Below are 23316 nucleotides of genomic sequence, written 5' to 3'. Positions count from 1 at the left end.
TGCTGTTATCTCAATAAATCTGTGGCTGAGGCTGCTTTAATTTTGATTCCATCAAACTGATGGTGGAACTTCCTAGGAGCAGGAGAAGAGTCCTCTTCTCGTCCTCTTGTCATTGTTTTCTTCTGCTAGGTACAGTGATGATAGTGTGACAGTTTTCTCTGACCTCTTCTACTGTTTTACTAAGAGTATCTCCTCAAGGTTTGCTGCACATTTTTTCCTACCCTAAAAGAAAGCACTCACCAACACAAGTCCTTCCATCCAGAGCCACCTCATAGCCATCATTGCAAAGACACTGAAAGGACCCGATCGTGTTCACACACTGACCGTTCCTGCAGAGCATTCCATTTCCACTTGCACACTCGTCAACATCTAAGAAAAATAACATTGAAAGATATGTAAGGAAAACCTACAACAAGTGAAATTGGGTAGGTGAGATTTGTTTCCACTATATTGGCACGGTAACTGATAACACATAAATAATCCCATTTCAAAAGCAAGTGAGGGGAAAATATCACTATTGGCCTATGTTGTAAAATTGTCAAAGCAAGAGTAAAAATAAAGAATGGCATATATCACATGCAAACATTTAAGTGGCTATAGAAAAGTGAGGAGTGCATAATGAGAGAGGCCCTTTTGCAGACTGAAGAAATCAGTTTTTGTCTTTAATCACACAAGGTGTGATCCTAACTCAATAGAGAAGATGGTACTAATGGTAGTTTCATTAGAACTAGAAAGTCTTAGAAACATGTAACCGGTCTCAGCACTCTTTACCTATGCAGTCATTGTTGTGTGAGAGGATGAACCCCAAATTGCAGCGGCAGTTGAAAGAGCCAATGGTGTTTCTGCAGGTTCCATTGCCGCAGGCGTCTCTCTCACACTCATTAATATCTACAAAGGAGAAAAAACAAGGAGCCAGAATTTTAATCACTGATGGGAAAAGGAAAGCCTGTAGCTATCCCACAGGCAAGAGAAATAATCCACTGCCAACAGAGTGAATAGAAGGGAAAAAGATTATTGTATCTCCCAAAAAGAAGATTTTACATAGCTTTATACACTTGATATTAACATCTACAAAAACAATGAAGGGTCCAACAATCATTTATCTTACTGTGGCTCCTATCTCACCCCTCCCAAAGGAAGTCTAAGCTATCTTTAATCAGAAGCATTCCGAAATCTCCTCATCTTGCTCAGACAACAGACACTACACTAACAGCTGTGAACAGGTTAAATACAGAACTTCCTTCTTTATGAAGATGACTCCGTTTCTGAAAAGGGCACTCTTCTGGCAAGACATCTACCCTTCACTTACTCTGTTAACAAGCAGGCTGCATACAATTGCTGCATTGCAATATTCATCTATTAAATTTCTTGCCTGAAGGAATAAATGAGACAAGATGCTTCAAAAATTCTGAGAAGAATGGAATATTTTCCTGAAAAATGAAAGCATTAGCAGTTCATTAGACAGGATATGTATTTTTAAAGGTTCACTCTACTGTAATGAGATGTTCTTCATTCATTATCAGCTTCCTGTCATCTCTAATTGCCAGCTATGGTATTTTTGTACCTTTTGCCTGGTGGTAAATGGCTCACAATCTCAGTTCTTGTAACGCAACTCCTTATGACAGAGAGGATAGGCTTAATTAACTGTCATAATGGAAGCCTAAGTACAGCTTAATTTTATATACTTGCCTATACACATTGTTCTGTCATCATTGGTCTTGAATCCATTGTGACAAATGCAGTAGAAACTTCCAACAGTGTCAATACACTGCCCGTGGCTGCAGATGTTGGGAATTTCTTGACATTCATTCCGATCTGAAAACAAAGAGGCACAGTGAAAGTTAAGGTCTCTAAACTACAGGGGTGGAAAGACGTATTAGGAGCAACCATGATAGTTAGAATCCAGTGCATGGCCCTAATCTAAAATAGTATTTTTAATTTATTAATGACAAAAGCATTACTAAGTAAATCTCAGAAATGGGGCTATTTGCTTGTAAACTACCTTTTCCAACATTAGTCGAGCTGAAAAAAATTTAGTGTAAAAATGATATTTACCAAACACAAATTCTTGCTGGAGGGAAAGCATATCACCATGGCTTTGAAAAGTAGAATTAATGACATGAAATTGTATAGGGAGATTTCTGAGCACTCTACATTGACTGCAGCAGATATGAAAGCCACACAGAATTCACAGTTTGTATCCTTCTCATGAAAACAACTACTTGCTTTTAGCTATGTTTGATTATAGCATAAATTGCTTGATTAATTCTCAGAAATCATAGAAAACAGAAAGGGAGATGAATCCCACACTTTTCTCACTAAGCTTACAGAGAGATAAAATGCATTGTAGATTTATCTACTCATTGTACAGAGATAAAATGGGTACATGTATACATATGTGTTGTAGCATCCATGCTTCATGCTATATGATGATCCTGTAAAGCGGACAAAGCTCAAACAGCAAGAAGAGTTACTACTATATGGAGTCAAAAAATATTTTGCCAACAGCAGCAAACACTCAACTGCATAATTCTGCAGAGAGATGGGGAAAGCTATCCTGCCACCATGTGATATGCTGCTTTACAATAGCAGGGCATCTATTACACTAGTTCAACAGCTGACTGCTTCCTACTACTCGTTACGAATGCTTTTGGGCAGAATCCAGGATTCTATCAATAGTAAATAAAGCAAAATATTAAAAAACAAAATGTTTGCAGTCCAGCACATTTTTTTCTGTGACAAATCAGAAACATGATCAAATGAGGTCTTTCTGTTGATCTCATCACCAACAAGAGCTGGTTTGATTCAATATGCTACCTGTTGTTTCACCTGCTGCAGCTCCAAAATGTGACAACTGAGGTGCTGCCATAAGCAGCACCTGTATTAGAATCGATTAGATTTTAGTGTTCAGTAATTTTCTTTTTCATGCAATCTAAGCAAAGCAGATGCAGTTTCTTACCAAACCATTCCCAGTTCATTGCAAAACTAAGAGTCAAGTTGTTCCTAATTGCAAAGAACTTCATGTACTAAATCTTGTTTTCCTGCCTCCATTGCCTCTTCTTTACACTCTACTTGGCACACAGACAATCCTGATAGCCGCCATCCCCAGGATTACTGTACATCAACTGGGGCCACTAGTAACTTTGGATGGGTGTTCACTGAGGACCAAGCTCTCCCAATGCTATTAATGATACTGCTGCTATTTAGAGTCTAAAGGAGGCAGAAAGAAAACCAATGCTGGATAACATGCTGTCTTAAGAACTCCTAATCTTCGCAGCTCAGGAGAGTGGAGATGAAAGAAAAACTATGACTCTCTTTGGTGCTCTGTGGGCAAATGAATACTGACTTAAAGTCCCAGGGATAAGTCACTTCTTTTGGGGTAAACAGAGAACATTGTAACTTTTTAAAAAATCGGAAGGCAGAATTGTCTTAAGTGCCAAAAAAGAGTTTATATGAAAAATTATTTATTATACCACAATAGGTAGCACCAGAAGAATGCTATTTTGATAGTAAGATAAATGCAGTACTCTTAGTACTAGTGGTTGGGATACATCAGTTTTGATTCAATAGCATATAAACTACTGGGGTGTGATCATTTTCCATGCAGTAGCATGACTGATCCAATACTGCAAGGTGCTTAGCACTCTTTGCTCTCAGCAGAGAGGTTGGGAATTTCCTTACTTTGCTGGATCAAGTACTTTATCAACCACTTTTATTTTGACTCTAATTGTGTAACTTTATTTTCACTAAATATAAAATTAGAGCAAAATACAGGGAAGTATTACTGTTTGTGCCAAGTCATGTTTGGTATTGTAACCCATATCAGAACCTTCCCTGGCTCTTCCTGTACTGCTGTTAATGAACCCGTAACAACAACAATTACATTAGGAACATATTGAATATTTACATGTGCCACTGCATAGCTTAACAAAACAAAGTTTTAGTTCTCATAGTAGTGTTCTGGTTGCCCGTACACCCTTTTCCCTCAAGAGTCACATAAAACAATGAAAAACCACACTGCAGGGAAAAGTACACTTCCTAAAACTCCAGTACTCAGAAGCAAAAACCCAAGGAAAGTGTTACCAGTTTCCGTTGTAATTATTATTTTGTTCAGAAATGTATATAATATTTACAGCTGCTTGGCCCACAGCAGTCTTTAAAATCTCTGCAATTCTTCAAGTAATCAAGATAACATGAAGGCCTCTCTGGACTACGATATTATAAGAAAGCAAATAGATTAGAGAACTGCAGTTTAACAATAAGCTTTTTAAGTTAGTTATTGCATATGGCCTAGAAGATAAGTCCACCTTATCAGCAGACACCGCAGCAAGCACCAAGTTATTTGTAAAAATACAAGTGGCAAACAAATTGCTAAAACACGTCTAGGAAATTATAATGAAAATCAAAGAATTTATGCAGAGGAAGGTCCCTGTCAGGACTGTAACTGAATTTTTAGTGTCAGAAAATAGTTAGTCAAAAGGTAGTGAATAAATTGGTCTTCCCTCCCTAGACACAACATGGGCTAAAGAAAAATGTTTGCTGTTGGTGGGATAAAGCGGAAGACAAACACCTACTCAGGTGATTAACTCTCATTTGTACCTCTGAGATGGGCCCTTTAGCCTTCTGGGAATTACCAGAATGTTTATGGGATGCCCTAAAAGGCTTTAAGAGGAGGATTCTTGGAGCCCAGATCACCCCTGGGTTATACCATCTTTCTGAAGAGGAGAGATTAATTTTTTAGACTTCTTTTAAAAGATCTACTACTTTTTGCAGACCCTCACACAAACAAGCCAGAAGTACTCACCAGTGCAGCGGCCAGTTGATGTGAACCTGTAGCCAGGTTTACAGTCACAACGATAGCTACCAGCTGTGTTGACACATTCTGCATTCTGCTGACACACTGGTCCATTTTGGCATTCATCAATATCTGTCAATACAAAAAAGGAATTTGGTTGTTATGGTAAGCTGGCACTAGAAGGACACCAAAACCACCTTGTTTTTAGTGTAAAGAGTATTACCTTACCCAAATATAGGAATTTCTTCCTAATTCTGAAAAAATAAATATACTGATAAAAGTAGATACTTGGTTACATTTAGGTATCTCCCTGAAATGACCCCAAACCCACATGTTCCATTTGTAAAATTCATTCCTATTTAGAGAATTTATATAATGGTTTTCCGAAGGCATTGGAGGGCCCATGAAAGGCCTGCTGCAACACTTCACTTGGGTGGATTTCAGTCTTAAGACTGTGATCAGAATAAGTAAGCTGCTATGTCTGCATAGATCTCCACTGGAGATTATGAGAATCTCCCTTGATCATAACAGAGCATCAAGATCCCTATTGGATATTAGTAGCTTTCAATGTAAACACCACCACAAAATTTTAGGCAAAAAATTTTGACCAATTTTCCTTACTTATGCTGCAAAACGATATCCTTATTTCCCTAGAAATGTAACTGTGTTTCAGTTAGAAGCAGCATACAGAAGATACTTCTACTCGAAGATCTCAATACCTTGCTTGCAGCACCCATGTTGTCAGCAGTCATAACCCACACCAGAGAATGACGGCAATTCATACTGCTGTTTCAAACTTTAGTTTCTCCATTAAACTAATACAATGTTAGGAAATGTTTAAATTGGAAAGAAATTATCATGTGTTTATTATTTACAGAAATCTTTGTTCCATTAGAAAAAAATATCTTGGAACTAAAAAAAATTGTGCTCGTGATCTGACTCAAGACTACTACTCTTTTCTTGGCTTTACTGTCAAATGTGAAAAACAATGTTTCTTCCCATGACTGCTGACCCATGCTCCTTCAAGGCCTTAGATGTCTGATGGAAAATCTGGTATTTTCTATGCAAAAGAATTCTAAATGTCTGAATTAACATAGTTACACTGGTATCAGTATTTTTCCCCTCATTAAGGAGAACTTGCAAGTATATCAGATTTGCCAGTGTCTGAACTGCCAGCTGGTGAAATCCCATTTCTCTGAATGAGATCAGCACTCTACCTTCGCAGATCAGTAGCTTGTCATTGTAGAAGAAACCCACAGGACACTCGCATCGGAAGCTGCCAACCATGTTTATACAGATCCCATTTTCACACACTCCAGGAATCTCTCTGCATTCATCAATATCTGGAAGAAGAAATTTTTTTAAATAGTTGTAAACAGCACTTCATGAAATCTTCTGCTACATAATATGTCCTTATGCATTTATCCTTAAGAGAATTACCAAACATATAACGTGAGCATAAGAATGTTCCCAACTGCAATAGACAGTGAGTCATTCCAAACTGTGGAAATGTAGGTATTTCGTATATCCTCAGGTTCTGACTCTTCACTGTAGTGAAGATATATCGTGCCACACAGGAATGCAGAGGGTAGCACACGTCCTTCCTCCTGTCTCCCACCCACAGCCCTGATGAACCTCCTCATCTTCCTGAGCGTTACAGTGGAGTTATCGGCAAAAGCCAAACAGAGAGAACATCACTGTCTTTGGTTTAATACAGGAGAGCACGACTGAATGCAAACACTTGTCAGAATTAGTTTTGCACTGTTTTACCCTTGCTAATCTGAAAAAGACTTTCATGTTTTTATGTAACAGTTTGAAAGTGCCAATGCCAGGTAACATCTGAAGTGCTGCCAACATGCTATTAATTAGATTTATTAAGCCAGGAAGCCAGGGTTTGCCAATGCTCTATATACACTTGGATTAAGTAACTGATTTAGGCAGAAAAAAACCCAGCTGCTATTACAATTATGTGTCTTGCCTATTGGGTCCTTAAGTTACACATCTTTAATATTCTGACAACATGAGAGAGTTCAGAGACTCCTCCAAAGCCTCTCCCTTTAGTAAAAATTGCCACATGCACTGATGTACGTAAGACAGAGAATATGGTGGTAAATTGTCAACTAACATGAGTTTCCATCAGATAATGTTTTGGGTTTTTTTTATTTTGCTGCTGGATCAAACCTTTCATTTCCTACATTAGATTCTGTAATTCTGAGTCCTCTGTTTATATAAGGGACTGCAACACTCCTGGCACACACGTTGACTGCTACAGATGCAGCTTTTACGTATGCATGTTAGCATGACCCAAGGTCTCCCAGCTGATACTGATGAATGGCCCAACTAGCTTGAGGAGACTCGGCAACAATTTGGGCTAATACTAATAGCTAGAAGGGGGAACTTTGCTTCTAAGCAATGACCTGGTAAAAAATAAATACCGTACATTTCTGTAACTTCTTTAAAAATTACATTCCCCATTTTACTAGAATTATTTCCCTCTAACTAGCTGAACACTGCATCACAGCAACAGCTTAATGCTAAAGCACCTGATTACTGCCTGTATGCTGCTGCCTATGTTTGTTACAAGGCACGTTATCTGCTTCTTATTTGCATTTTTGTGTGAATAAAAACAAAAGGAAGTCCCATTAGGGATTTACTCAACTCCTTGTCTTAGAATTCCTCATTCTCTCCCTCTTTTTGTTTTGCAATTTGTTACTCACGATTCAAATGTTACACACAATAACATATGCAAGAAATATTCCAGCTGAGCAGTAGAAAGGATTTTTGTGTCAAACCAATACACAGGGGGACTGATGTGAAATGTCAGATTAAATCTCTGCTTTCGTTTGAAGGAAAGACTCCTAATTCCTCTCAGACCAAATGCTGGTTGGCCTTAGTCCCAGACCTCTTATTCTCGGTATCTGTGCCCTGCTCATGTACTAGGCCTGATTACAGTTTCTTTGGAGCTTTATGTTGCCTTGATTACAAGCAGCAATTATCATTGCTGCCAGCTAGGAGGAGCTAGGCAGAAAGTTTGTAGGCTCATTTAAATGGAGGGTTGAACTCCATTACACTGTTTAGTCATTATTCCTCCCACGAAAAAAATAATTGGGAAAACAAACCTCCCCTCTTCCCTGGGCAGAGGTAGCATGGAATTTAGTTCAAAACAGAAATTACAACTCACCAACTGGTAGTCCTGTATAAATGTCAATGAAGAAGCCAGGCCTTTGACTTCCACAGAGTGTGGAGAATTCATCTGCAACAGGAAAACAAAGCAGCAATTATAGTATTTGGAATTAATCAACAGTCAAAAATTCATTACATCCTTTGCCCAAGAAAATTCTTCTACTCTTTCAGCACCTGCAGGGCACATAGAGGTATGCAGACCCTTCCCCAAGGCTCACCATGTGATGTGCTTAGTATGCACTTGGGTTCTCATTCAAAGGCCATTGAAATTAGCAAATAAAAAGACATAGAAGGCTTGGGATCATACGCTGATTTTGCTTTGCATATGCTTATATCTGTGCATTACAGTTTTTGCATACAAGGCCAGATCTGAATTTTAAAAACCTGAACTGTAAGTTGGAAGTTATCTGATTAACCGTCTAGGAATTTTGTTCTTGAAGCAAACCACCTCGAACCAGAGTGGGATGTCCTGGGCTCAACTCTTCAGAGTCTTATCTAGTGTGGAGGAATCCTATATGCCCATACAATTATCCCAGAAACTCCGACATCTTACATTTAGCTGATTGACACAGATCATTCTCAGAAGAGACTGAGGTACCTCTATAAACCCATGGTTACCACAAAGGCCCTTTGTGGCAATCAGCAGTCAAGGCACAGCACAGCAGACACCGTATTTGTTGGAGCAATGCCAATAAAACCTTGGTCAGTGCCTCAACACTGGATCAACACGCATTTGCAAAGAGACAGATTAACCAATATAGAGCATGCAGTCTCCCAGAAAGGGAAACTGGCACAAAGGAGGCATGGCCCAGCAGCATGAACACAAACCACTCCACATATGCCTTCACTGTGACTAGGGCTGATCACCTCCAGGCCAAAAAATAACTAATCCCTTCATTTTAGACATACAAGAGCAGACAAAGACATAGCATCTCTAACAACGTTACACCCGCTAATAGTTAATTATGATGTTACCAAGACTTTCAAATAGTTTTGAAATGCAAAAACGTACCAGTGCTCGGGATAGGACACTGTTCACAAGGCTTATTCCATGCACGTCCAATGTTGTAGGAACAGCAGCACATTTTCTTGGTCATGTTAAAGAGCAGCTCACCATCACAGGTTTGGTTGTCAGCATAGTAATTTCTGTAACACAAACTTCTTCTCATATCTGTGAAAACGAAGAAAAACCCAGTCCAATGCATTAGCAACTCTTACAGGAGATGATCTACCCGAAGGGCTTAGGAGATACCTCCTTCAAACATGTACTTTTTAGACCCCTGTCGAGTAGATGCTGCAGCACCATAGAATACTACAGAACAGCTTGTCCCTATAAGATTACTCTGAAAGTATGAAAAAGTGTTTGCAACACAAATATTCAAGAGCAACCAACACAGCTGTAACACTGATCAGACTCATCAAAGGATTCAATATTGGCCTTTTGCCCAACACTGAAAAATATAAGCTAGTTTATGGTTCCCCCTAAGAACTGTACACAGCTTGTGACTTCATTCTGTGAAGTCTGAGTAATTTCAGTAGTGTTTCACATGTAGAAGCTTTTAAAGCTGAAGTGAAACTTGGAAGGGATGAACACAGAAAATATCAAACTACAGGAGAAATTCTGACAAGGTACTGAAAGATCTGTATTAAAACTGATCTGCTTTGCTTTATTTAATAAAATTAATGAAAGAAGCTTGATCTTTCATTTAGTTAATTCTTGTACAACTAAATTCAGAGAAATAGTTCTGATTTGTGCCCGGTAAAGCCCTGGCTCCAAGCACTAAGATAAAGCTTTAAAAAAAACTAACAACCCATACCCATGCAGTTGTTTCCTCCATTGACTTGCATGTAATCAGGAGGACAGATGCAGGTGTAGTTCCCAACAGTATTGTAACATGTGCCAGGTCCACAAATGCCAGGTGTATCACACTCATTCACATCTAGAAGAGAACAAAAAGGCAGTGAGTGGCCACAGAAGGTTTCGCATTGTGCTTCTGAGAATGAAAATGTCTCAGTAAAGACTGAGGTAGGAAGGTGCTGGTGGAAGAGAGCTGAAGAGGCTCTGAGTCAGGTCATGGTGGAGTGAAGCCCACATAGCAAAGGAAGTGGTGGCACAGGTGGCCGTGGAAAGCCTGGCTGTGATGTGAAGATGGGAACTCTGATATGTCTAGGCAGCTCAGAGAAAGCAATTTGGGTTTTGCACCTGTTGCACAAAAATAGCATTTGAGGATCTCATCCATTCTGGATTCCCAGATCTGGGCAAGAACCAAAGCTGTTCTCTGTGGAGTGCCCATCTCAATAAGTAATGGTGCTAAAACAGACTGATTGGATGGTTCAGGTCTGTTTGACTGCAGAAAAGGAGCAATTTTCCCAACACAAGATGTCATGTTTACTTCATCAAGAGACTTTAACCTTTGTTTAAAAAAATCCAAACAAACCCAAACACAACACCACACCCAAAACACCTCAGTTCCTAAAAGTTCGAAAGTATTTCACTAGCCTTACCATTTTAAAGTAGCTTTGACATACCACTAAGGAAAAATACAGAGGTAGATTTCCTCTTTAACATTTGTTGAGCTACCTAAGCACAATATGGATGAAGCACCTTGGTTCAACCTTAATTTAGGACCTGAATCTTTTGTAATTCTGCAGTGTTTGGCATATCATAGGCACTATATTAACATTATTAACAGTCTGGAAGGCTGAAGTCAGCCTGGGCAATGGGAAATTTAAGGACTTGATGGGTTGCTTAAAGTTTTATATCCAATACAACCTGAACATGTACTACTGACTGTGCTAGGGGAAGGAAAAGTGTTTTGCAGTACAACCAATATTTTCAATTGGAAATTGAGATCAGCAGGAGAGAAAATAAGCAGCGGAAGAAAGGCATGGACACACTGTAACCAGCCCAGCAGACTCATGGAGCAAGTTTGCTCTTTATTTGACTGCATATTCATTACCCATTACCAAACAGCTATGTTTTATAGCTGGTTAGTAAATTTTGGTTTATTTAAAGAAAAATTGTTGGGTTTTCTGGTTTCGATCAAAATCTGATCATTGTAAACAAAAATTTGCATATATTTCAACATGGTCAAGAAGGAATTTTCTCTGTTTCGATGCAAGACTTCAACTTGTTCCAATTTTCCCACTCTTAAGCTTTACACTGCTTGGTCTGCTTATGTTCCTTTTCAAGGACACATTAATTCTTCTGCATTTTGATCTGTCATCATTTTCTAAGAACAAAAGCAGAAGACTAGTTAAGTGAAGGCTACGTACCATCACACACTCGAGTCTCTTCATTCAAATAGTACCCTGATGGACACTGACACTGGAAGCTACCAAATGTATTAATACATTTTCCTCCTTGGCAAAGTCCAGGCAGTTCTTGACATTCATCAATATCTGTTCAAACAAAATGACAAACATTTCATTCATGCTCTTCCATGAAAAAACAACACTCACTGAAGAGTTTCATAATTTTAGATGTGTAAATACAGGAAAATGTAAACATTACCTTCTAATATAACTGTAATAGGGTTTGGTCGGAATCCTTCCCCTCCAGGGCAAAGAACCTTATATTCAGCTGAAAACAAAATAGATTTATGAACCTAAAATAGTAGAAACATTTTCAGCACACTTATATTTGAAAATTAATCAGATTATTACAGGTAATTTAAAGTAACAAAGTAACCAGATATAAACATTAAGTTTTACTCTGTAACATTAACTGCTATTCCATTCCATAATGTAGTTTTTTGTGTAACAGCAAACTTGCTCAGAAGTGATAATAATATTCTGACTAAATAATCTTTTTGAAAGACTAGTAAAGTTTTTGGTTAAGACCATGGAAACCTGTCCCTTGTATGTACACAACAAATGACTACACTGGTATTTGAGTTACCGGGCTAAATTAGAAAAAAATCCAACAAACACATTGTATTGTTGTGTTTAACCTAGGAAAGCTGACTTACTTGTGTTCACAAGCGGGCAATGTTCACAGGGAACTCCCCAAGCTTTGCCCAGGGAGCAGCAACAGGAGGCCTTGGAAACACCCACTCCAATCTCATTGCTGCAGAAGGTGCCACCATTATCTCCACGAGTTTTAATGTCCAGGTAACAGTTGCCAGATCGTGTATCTATTCAGAATGCACATAATGACAAACACATCTTATGAGGGAGGAAAACACAACACATCATTTCAGGATAAGGGATACCTTCAGATAGCTCTCATTTCTTGTAGGACAGCCAAAGAAAGTAACTTGCATTGTCCAGGAGGGCCCAGCTTTTCCCACTTAGATAGGATGGTGGTGCCCCATTCCTTGGCTTTGTTGGACTTCTCACAAAGTAGGCAATTTATTCAGCACAACCAAGGGCAGTTCAGCCAGGCCTTTTCTCATTTTGATTCATATTTTCACCTGCATTTGTACATCCTTCCAGTTCCAGAAACCCACTGCTTTCTCCTCTCCTTGAGGTTAACAAGCTTGAAAGCATCTAAATGTTAGGAATTTCAAATACATTTGAATTTAAGGTGCATCCCTACATCCTCTTAAAGAAACAAAAGAAGCCAAAAAATATCAGAGGATTACTAAGCAGTTGGAGCCTAATACAAGAGCATTTCCATTGGTCATGAAGCTGCATCTAGCCAAGCTGCGCTCAATGGTCCCAAGAGCATGGGTGGCTTTACGCCGCAACTTAATTTGCCTGCCATCTTGGGGCCAGCTGGATGTTAGTTTAAGCTTGTGGAAATTTAAAATTGTCTCGTGCCTGCTGTAAATTGTGGACAGTTGTAACAAGTCCCAAGGTGTTGGTTCTGGCAGCCAGGCACTGCTGGCTTACTACATCACTCTGGGTATACTCCCGCTGCACTATTACAACTTCTAAGCCAGGGGCAGTAGGGTGGGAGTTGGAGAGCCTGTTCCAGCCCTTTTCCATGACCTGGGACTTTATCCCCAAGCAGCTAGCCTTGCAGCCCCTCTGTGCAACTTCATGTGTAAATAACATAAGGAGTGATCCCTTACCAACACATCCAACTCGGGTGGGATTCAGCTCAAAATCAGGAGGGCACTCACAGGTGTAGCTACCAGCAGTATTGACACACGTGCCACTAATGCAGGTTGTGGGATCTGCACATTCATTAACATCTGCAAGAAAAAACAGCATGTGGTAAGCAAATACTCAAGGACAGTGCAAACCATCGATATATCACATATCATACGCTAACCACCACAAATCCATTAGTTATGAGATACTGATCTCCAGAAAGCTCTAAAAAAATACATACACATTTTAGAATAACAGTAGTCTGAGATGAATTCATCATTTCATTGGGGGTGGGAGGGGGCAAATGTTTTTCCTGGAAAACCAATCTACGAACTAAAATTCACATAAAGTACTGAAAAAATACTTAAGGGAAAAAATACATGACAACGTCATAGCTTAGCATCCAGTACACTGAATGGAAACTACAAGGCACAACACAGCTCTGCCTGGGAGATGTGGACAGACAGAGGGGTTCTCTCTGCTCTGTTTTTTCCCTTCTTCTCTTAAGCTAATGGGATATCAGAGGTTGACAAAGAAGGGGGAAGAGGAGTGTACACAAGGCAAGAAGGAAAATCCTGTATTATACAGTAGGGAAGTCTATGTTTTCCTATATCCAGTCCGATTTGTATAGCTTTTCAAAAGAATATCCTAAGGAGCTGACCATGACACTAACATAAAACTAAAAAGCATGTTGTACAAAACTATCTTTACCTGTGCAGTTACCACCACTTCTGTCCAACTCGTAGCCCACTTCACACTCGCATCGGAAAAGTCCAGGGAGGTTATGACAAGTACCGTAGACGCAGATGTTAGGAAGTGAGCACTCATCAATATCTGATAGAGGAACAGAAGAGGAAAAATACAAGGTTTCCGTATCTTTTTGAGATATAGACAGAGAACTGCAAAAAGGTTCAGAAAACATGGATCTGGAAGCCAACTGCTTCTGTACACTGTCTAAGACCAGAAAAAAATAACATGCAAGATTTGCTTGGAACCTAAGGAACCTAATTCATAACCTTTTTTTTGGGCAAAAGGCTCTTTCCAGTGTCTCTGGAAGCCATAACAGAAACAATCTGAGCTTATTAGTGGGCTAATCTGACAAGTAGCAAAATTAAACATGGCAGGAGATATGCTTTAAAAAAAATGAAGTTTATTCTAAACCAGCAGTCATCTGCAGAAAGCTGGACATGAGCAAAGGAAAAGCTTGTGCCCAAAGGTGAACTTGATGCTCGTCTTCAGGTTTCTGCATTTGACAGATCTTAAGTTTGGCAAGCAGAGCTCACTTTTGTGCCTTTTATCCAAATCACTGCATATGATTCAGTATTTACTGAATGCCATATGCACTGCACAAAGAACAACCAATTTGATACAATAAAAAAGTGTGTGTTTACAAAGGACCTTAAAATACTGCATTTAGTGTACACATCTGAGACATCAAGGAAAGTCTGTTTTAGCAACAGGAGCTAGGCTCTATATAAGCTATTTAAAGTCAGCTAAAAGGCTTTAAAATAAATTGTTTCATGAAACATTATGAAACCTAATATTGTTTTAGTTTACACAAAAATTCACTCTCAAATTATTTCTCTTGGTAGATTACTAAAAAAAATACACAGAACACTTTTCAGGGGAAAAAATCCTATTTATAGTGATGTACTTACGAACTCCATCAAATACCAATTACTATGAGTTATTACTATGTCAGATGATATGGCTGCTGCTTCTTGACTGACTTAATTGATTAGCATTACATCAGCTGAGGATTTCAAATGTTACAATCAAATATATGACCTTAATCATGTTGGTAACATTTATTATTTTATTTTTGTGAATCTTTGCATATTCAAAGCTCTTATGAATGAGTTGTAAACAGTTAAGTGACAACTCACTTTCAAAATTGAACAAATACTCATGGGATATTTTTTTTGGTGGTCATATAAACTTTCTGCAAGGATTCAGACTCTGTTTCTGCACCTCACAGAAGCCCTCAAAGCATGTTCATTGTATTAGCTACCAAATCAGTGTTTTTCAGCTTCATATGCACCAAGACAAAGTAACAACATTTTCCTGTTTAACTGTTACGAATAAAATGAAGAACTTGGTACAAATGACTAAGATGAAATGGCAGCTGACAGCACCATTTGGATCACCAATCAGACCCACAAATAATATGTCATAAGAAAGGCTCCAAAAAGCCATTCTCTCTATATACAATAGGTAGATGAACACCTAGAGGCCCACAATAAATGTATAAACTGAAAAAAAGCAACTACTATTGACAATTTTCATGTAGTTCTCAATACAACCACAACTGCAACCAAATGTAATATTTTTCAAACATAAAATACTACTAAGGCAGAATTTGTTGAGTGTTGTTTAAAGCTTACAGAGAATTACCTTCACATGCTTTCCCATCTGGACTTGGCAAAAATCCCATATCACATTCACAGCGATATCCTCCAGGGGCATTGAGGCACTGCCCATTTTCACAGAGATTCAAGTTTTCTGAGCATTCATCGAGGTCTGTACAAGGAAGAGAAATTGCAGGTTTACAGTAAACACGGTTTTCTCACAAACATTTATTTCAGCTGAAGCATGCAGTGTTCCAAGGATTTTAATTATTCTATTAGCTCTGAACACTTCTAGAAGAAACTGCAGTCTAGTTATGTGCAGAGGCTATTACATGTAACAGCTTGGTATATTTCCAATATGTTGAAAATACAGCTTCTAATCAGAAGGAAAATCAGAGAGAGGCACAGACTCCTAAAGTAGCTACAGTTAATAACAATTGGAGGCAGTACACATGGTCAAACTTAGACTCGGAATGAGCACGTGAATTTTATTATAGTTATTGTTTCTATTACAGCAAAGCCTAGAGGCAGCAACTGAAAAAAGAGGTTTACTGTGCAACGAGCAAACATATGGTAATAGGTAGTCTCCACGTCAAACATACAAAAAGTGGCACTGAGGTGAAAGTAACTTGATCAAAATTAAACTGCAGGTTAACAGCTGATGAGAAGAGCCTTGCTACTGGACTACACTGCCCTTCAGATTGTGGCCCTTACTCTCTAGCTGAAATTTTACACACCACAAAAACACCCTACTTGTTGCAACAGAGTAGCTGGCAGTGTGAGCTTGTAAAAGTCCATGGCTGGCAAATCAAAGGCAGTACCTACCAGGGTGAATGCTGCATGCTTTGCAGAGGGCTTACAGAACACTTGTGTGCTCTAGTTTGAGTCCCAGGCACCTCTTGAATCCATGAACAATAAAGTAAACAAATAAAAAAAAAAAGTTCTACTGAATGCAGAAACTCTGTAAGCACTCCATTTGAAAGATGTAGTTTATAGACTCCTGGAAATCATCATATGGGAAATTAACAAAGAGCACTGGGCTATGAAGGCCACTAAGGAAGCTGAATCAGATTCAAGAGTAAATTATACAGGGAGAATTAAACAGAATCCCATGGTCCATTTATCATTTGGAATGATTCAAATTCAGCCTTAAACCTGCTGAGCCAGATTCTCAGATGCCGTAAAAACCTGCTGTAGTTGATAGAGTGCTGCTGATTTGCACCAGCTGAAAACCTGGCCCACCAGCTGTCTATTGCATGGCTTTATTCCAAACAGGGTCACCCTCCATGTAGCATCACCAGCAACACTGATATCCTCCTGGTGACTAAGCTGAGATAAGCTATTCCATTCTTCAAAGCAGAAGACTGAAGTGTGGGTGGGAAACATCTCTCTAGCAATGTTTTACAATCACATTTACAGTTTATAAAAATGAGGTTTCAGAAGCAGCTACTTCCACCATTCTACACGTCAGCACTGCATCCTGACACCATCTCTCAGGATGATGCAGTAAAGAGGGCAGACAGCACCCACTCACTTGTGGAAAGAACATTTTTAGGCAATTTTATGAAGTAATTTTAATGCATGTGCCCTATCATTTAAATATTAAGGTTGGTAGACAATGGACTGGTTTACTAACTAGTCAAATTACATGATCAAGCATTGTTTTAATATTTTGCCACCCACTCCAACTAACAAGAAAAGCTCAATGAAAACTTGCATTTTATCAAGTGAAAAAAAGTGACTGCTTTAGACTAGGTATAATACACAGTATTTCTTTTCAAGTTATGGCAACACAGGTGAAGTACAAGACAATAGAAGATGACATATTAGAGAATAATTTCAAATGTTTAAAAGCTATTTTTGTGTATTGAATAGTAGACTAACTTAGGTTGCAAGGGACCACTGGAGGTCATCCAGTGCTTTCCTAAGAAAGCTCACCTGTGCAAGTGAAGCCATCCCCAGTATAACCTTCTTTACAAAGGCAGCGGTAAGAGCCCATTGTATTTTTGCAGTCAGCATGTGGGCTGCACATGTGGGTTCCATTGGAACACTCATCCAGATCTTTAAAATAATAAAAAAGAAGGAAAGGGAAAGGGAAAGGGAAAGGGAAAGGGAAAGGGAAAGGGAAAGGGAAAGGGAAAGGGAAAGGGAAAGGGAAAGGGAAAGGGAAAGGGAAAGGGAAAGGGAAAGGGCAACATTAGTTAAAAAAACACACCATGAATACAGATTTTAAATAGCATATGGCACACAGCAGCTCTACTTTAAATAATCTTCCATAATAAAACCCACACATACATGGGGTCATCTGACTGGAAAAGCGGGCAAAGAAGTCTGACAAGGTAACTGTGAATGAGGAAGCTGTGGGACACTCTCAAAACTAAGACCTGTATCTTATTTTCACAGGGAGCACCAGGAGACCTCTCACTGCCTCCAATCAGCTGCCCTCAAGGACATGGTGTCTCTCTCCGTGGTCCAGTCCGTTTTTACCATCTCACAAGCCAAACATGAGATAATGCTGATTTCACAGTTACCACGGCAGAGAATTTGTCCTCCAACAGATCATGTCGAATCAACCTAACAAGCTTGATAACCATTTGTCTTCTCAATTTGTAGGTATGGTATTGTTTTTTTCAGAATTGCTAGGACCCAGTTTTGGTCTGACCTTACAAATAAATACAAATGCATGTGACCCTCACCTGTGCACTTGATACCATTTCCAATCCAGCCAGGGCTGCAGCTACATTTGAAACTTCCTGCTGTGTTTGTACATATGGCGTGTCTATCGCAGTTATGGGCTCCAATTTCACACTCATTGATATCTGTAAAAACACAGAGATGTTTGAAGAGCTTATTGATCAAACTTCCTCATATCCAGATAACTGATACTGGAATTTCTCAAGACAGACAATGTGAACATGAAAGCAAGCCTGCATTTCTTTATAACATGACATTTAAAAATGAAGCAGAAGCGAAATAAAATCACAAGAAAGAAAAGCAAAGAAGCATGTAGTGTATTTATTTCAAACATGTGCTGCCCTACTATCTATTTTTCTGATATGCATATAAAGCAGTACTTCTGCAGTTCAGTCCAAAGCCTGGTAAGTTTTATATTCAAGGACGAAAACAGTAACTCAGGTTTTCCTTCTTTTTCTAACTGGTGCGCTCAGAAAGAATGTGAGGCCATAGCCTTTGGGAAGAAGAGGACTAGCATCCATAAAGATTAACATTGCAGGTGTTCAGCATCCTGGGATGTATGTTTGTCAAGCAGCTTTGCAATAGGTTGTGTGTCAAATTTGATGACTAAGAGCTTGTGTGAAGACCTGTGCTCCCCTGACAACAGAGAGATACCACTACAACGTGCTGGCTTGCATCTTGACCATACCTGTCCTGGTTTCAGCTGGGATAGAGTTAATTGTCTTCCTAGTAGCTGGTATAGTGCTATGTTTTGAGTTCAGTATGCGAAGAATGTTGACAACACTGACGTTTTCAGTTGTTGTTAAGTAGTGTTTAGTCTAAAGTCAAGGATTTTTCAGCTTCTCATACCCAGCCAGTGAGAAAGCTGGAGGGGCACAAGAAGTTGGCACAGGACACAGCCAGGGCACCTGACCCAAACTGGCCAACGGTGTATTCCATACCATGGGACGTCCCATCTAGTATAGGAACTGGGGAGTGGGGGCGGGGAATCACCGCTCGGGGACTAACTGGGTGTCGGTCGGCGGGTGGTGAGCAATTGCACTGCGCATCATTTGTACATTCCAATCCTTTTATTATTACTGTTGTCATTTTATTAGTGTTATCATTATTAGTTTCTTCTTTTCTGTTCTATTAAACCGTTCTTATCTCAACCCACGAGTTTTACGTCTTTTCCCAATTTTCTCCCCCATCCCACTGGGTGGGGGGGGAGTGAGTGAGTGGCTGCGTGGTGTTTAGTTGCTGGCTGGGGTTAAACCATGACAATACCGTAAAACAGCTGTGGGAAGGAAGACAGCTTTCCCACCTGCCCATCCTGGAGTCTGCAGAGAGGGACTCGGGTAGCTCCACATTGCACGGTTTGCTGAAAGGTGTCAGAGGCAACTCTGCTGCCCAGGGATACCTGGAATGCAGCATTCCCACAGCCCCTACCGTATCTGCAAGGATGCTGATGAACACCAGCTGGGCACCACCTGAAAACTCCTCCTCGGATTATCCCTAGGCAGTTAATGAAGCCAGGTTCTGCTTTGCCAGAGACTGTGTGGAAGGTGGAGGATGGGCTGTACCACTGTATTTAACATGACAGCTCATGGACACAAAGCTCATCAGGCATGCAGTTTATAAAGAACTCAGGAAACCTAACACAGCGGAAAAAAGTCAGCATCCTTGGAGACACCAGGCAGCAAGTCATCCGATCTTCAACATATGCATTCGTGCCAGCATGTTCTATTTCAGTACTTGCTATTTTCACCTTATTTTCATTCTTGGACATTCTCTGGCGATGTCAAAATGTATAGACCTAAAAAGCCAAACTGAACTCCATTCTTCCTTGTCACAAAGCAATATTAATGTCCCATGTAAGTACCTGGAGAATGTATAAACTCAAAGGCAAAGTTTTCAGAAATTACTACTGGTAACTAAAACAAAACTGGCAGGAATTTTCTTACACATCTGAGCTATGGATTTTACAATGTTTTCTGTAACTGAGCACACTCTAACTGTGCTTTACTGCCATGCAGGATGTAAATTATCTAGAATTCACATCAAACCACTTAGTATTTATATCAATTTTCTCAGCCCTCGCAGGTGCCTTTGCTGTTGCAGTAAGCCAAATCATCTCATTCTGTACAATAGCTGATGTAAAGGGAAATCAAGCTCTCAAACTCTGCGTGATTCCACACACAAAACCCCAGCTCAGACCCCTCTCAAGAGGATGATTAAGAAAAGACATCAGCCATCAACCATGTAACAACCTTTGGGGTTCTCAGCCCCAAAACCACACACTTCAGTTTCCCTATCATTGTACCTAAAAACAATTAGCTCTTTAAAAAGGGCAAGAGAGTGGAGCCTTTAGGGAAAGTGTCCAGGTACCATCTTAACCATTTCCTTCATAACTCTTTCTTAAGTTTTTCTGCCTACCCTTCTTTAGACAAAAGGCTCTGTGTCCCTTCTCTATGCTCTGTACATATATTTTGTCTTTTCACAAAGGCTACACGTGACTCTGAGAAGCAGACAACATACGTCTGTCATCCTACAATTCAACACTCAAGTCCAGAAATTACCCAAACCCACTGTTGCTTTGGGGTTTTTTTTGGTGGGTTGGTTTTGTGTTTGGTGGGGTTTTTGGGGGGGGGGGGGGGGGGGATTGGTTGGTTTTGTTTTTTTAAGTCTGTATATGGAACTGCATCTAATCTTACTTTTCTGGATTTCTTTCTAAATGAGGCATTGCTCTGAATCAAAACCTTAGACATGAGCATTCCCATAATCTGAACGCTGACATCTAGATATAGATCTAAATGTGGCAGCTGGAATCTACTATTAATGAATGCTGACTGCACCAACAAGCCTGAAAACATACAAATGGACACTTACTTTTTAAAACTTAAAAAAAGGGTCACGAGCAGATAATCTCAGAGCATATTTGCCTTTAGCATGTGCAGAAACTCATATGAAGATAACATCACCCTAAACAGGAAACTAGTGTCTGTTAAAAATATTAAGGGTGGTCAGAAAAAAACCTCTCATTTTGGCTTGAACTGAAGGGAAAGACTAGAAGGAATTTTGAGAGTTCAGCTACAGTATACATTGACATAAAAAAGCTGAGGCAAACACTCTATATTTTAACCTTTACATGATTTTAAAACTCAAACTGTTAAACCACTGCTAACATTAAGATTGCACTGTATTTGATTGTTTGATGCTTTGAGACATACAAACAATCACATGCTTCCTTATACCCTGCGGAGGACAACAAAACACCACAAAAAACATCATCGGTGAAGAGATTTCTGCCAAGAATTTTTTTAAACCACCAGCAAACACAAACAGAAACTTGCATGCAACAGCTACACCGCAATGAAGTCATTCTCAGGCTCAAATTTAAGGCAATCTAAAACAAATTTTCAACTCTACATAAAGGGACTGTGGACTCCATCCCACCTCGCACTGACCTGCTAACACTTTGCACCTGAGAGCCCCCATTAACATCTCAGGGGAACAGCAGCACCATGACACTGATGCCCTTGCACTGGACACTTGTTCCCCCATCAGCTGTTTGACACACACACTAAAAAGCTTGGAATTTTTTGCAGGATGAAAGTTGCAAGTGCAAATCTACATCCAAACATGGGTATTTATAATGGGATCAACTTTCTCAGACATCATCCACTGAAATGCCATTCCACTTGCTTTGAACAAAATCCTGAAATCCTTTTCAGCTTTTTTTCCAGGAAAATTTTTCAACAGATTTCAGTGCTTTTTGCCTGGGTAAAGATCAAATAGGGAATGCAAAATATACTTTCTAATATCATCTACCTTTACAGGGACATTGCAAGGCTTATTTCATTGACGTATGGAAAGGTTTTCAGATAGTTAAATGAAAGCTGATGGAGGCAAATAAAATACCATCACTGGCTTCATCCCAGATTTTACTTATTTTCAAAGCTATCTGCATTTAACTCAGATGTTGTTTTGCTATAATCCCTATTCTCTCCTTTCATCGAACAGCTGTTATAAGCCTAAATTTATTGCATTGCAATTATTTCCAAGACAAAGAGCTCTCAGACCAAACACGGTCCTGTGTAAATGGGGCAGTGAAATCAATGGAATTTATGCCTGCTTATACTGGAGCTTAATATGGATTTATGTTGCCATAAGTATTGAATTATGGCTTCACAGAACAAAACAAAAAGGAGAAGTTCAGCTCTGTAGGGGAAAAATTAACTCAACATAAATATCTTTAATAAGACCAAGAGTCCAGATTGTGCTGTCTGCATGGCAGTACAAACAGTACTATACTCTTCAAATACTCCCAACTATTTTCATATAATTGAAGAGAAAGGCATTACTCGGTCTGAGTAAAGGTATCATGACCCAAAGAGCACACAGGAGGACACTACTCAAGTCAGGGTTTCACATAATGATGGCCTATTCCCATTGACTTCAGGGGGATTTTCACTAAAGAGTAAAGGAGTGAGTCACTGATTTATATCAACCTTCTCCTTCTGCCTTCAGTATGAGGCTGTGACAAGCCAAGGAAAATAGACATTCCAATCCCAGACTGACACTGCATCCTCAGCCGGTCCCATTGTGCCCCAGTCCTGCTGCACACATGTTCTCAGCTTTGTAATTGCACAACTCCCATTAATACTAAGGGAGTTGTCTGCCTACAACAGATGAGAATATGCATGATAAATAATATGCAGATGTGACATCATAACAATCCCAATAACTCTGGGGAAAAAAAACTGTCAGTCACCCCATTTTGTTGGCTCCTTCAGATCTCTTCTCCAGACAAATATTTTTTCTCTCAAGCCTTTGGCAATTAATAAAGCATCTCTTCCATTAATCACAGAGGCACAAATTTTTAGGGCTGTGGACGTGCAGTAAAAATACACGTCATATGTACCTGTCATGTTGGCACTATGCTTGCAAACGTGGCAACCAAAGGAAAGAAATGGCTAGCCGGTATCTGCACAGCGCATCCCTACACAGTCTGGAACTGGATCATTAAACTCAGCCAGAGAGGAGCATGGGGATAAGTCACTGTATTCTCACCTATGCTCTGGAAATGCCCAAGTCATTCCTCTGTGTTTGAACAGAATGAGAGTGAACATTAACCCATGAAAATTCACATGTTCATCACAGGGCATGAAATCCTCAAGGTACTATGTGTACCATTTATGTTTTCTGTTAGGTTTCACTGGGGGCTTGAATAGTCTGTAAAGGATTCTTAGCAAAGTGTGAATTTAATTCAGACTC

At 39.5% G+C, this 23316-nt stretch overlaps 1 protein-coding gene across 1 annotated transcript in view; it reads right to left on the bottom strand.

Annotated features, from left to right (window-relative positions):
• FBN1 (fibrillin 1) overlaps positions 1-23316 on the bottom strand; it is a 159931-nt gene that overhangs the window by 23612 nt on the left and 113003 nt on the right. The window contains 16 exon segments of the mRNA XM_052809134.1: positions 241-369; positions 772-888; positions 1690-1815; positions 4805-4927; positions 6013-6138; positions 7977-8048; positions 8991-9149; positions 9796-9918; positions 11255-11380; positions 11493-11561; positions 11950-12114; positions 12997-13119; positions 13730-13852; positions 15413-15538; positions 17305-17427; positions 18063-18185. Of these exon segments, the coding sequence (XP_052665094.1) occupies positions 241-369; positions 772-888; positions 1690-1815; positions 4805-4927; positions 6013-6138; positions 7977-8048; positions 8991-9149; positions 9796-9918; positions 11255-11380; positions 11493-11561; positions 11950-12114; positions 12997-13119; positions 13730-13852; positions 15413-15538; positions 17305-17427; positions 18063-18185 (1953 nt within the window).

The sequence above is a fragment of the Harpia harpyja genome, chromosome 14 (assembly GCF_026419915.1).
Source record: "Harpia harpyja isolate bHarHar1 chromosome 14, bHarHar1 primary haplotype, whole genome shotgun sequence".
NCBI classification, from domain to species: Eukaryota; Metazoa; Chordata; class Aves; order Accipitriformes; family Accipitridae; genus Harpia; species Harpia harpyja.
The sequence above is the reverse complement of the archived record's forward strand: the minus strand, read 5'-3'. Positions and strand labels throughout refer to the sequence as shown.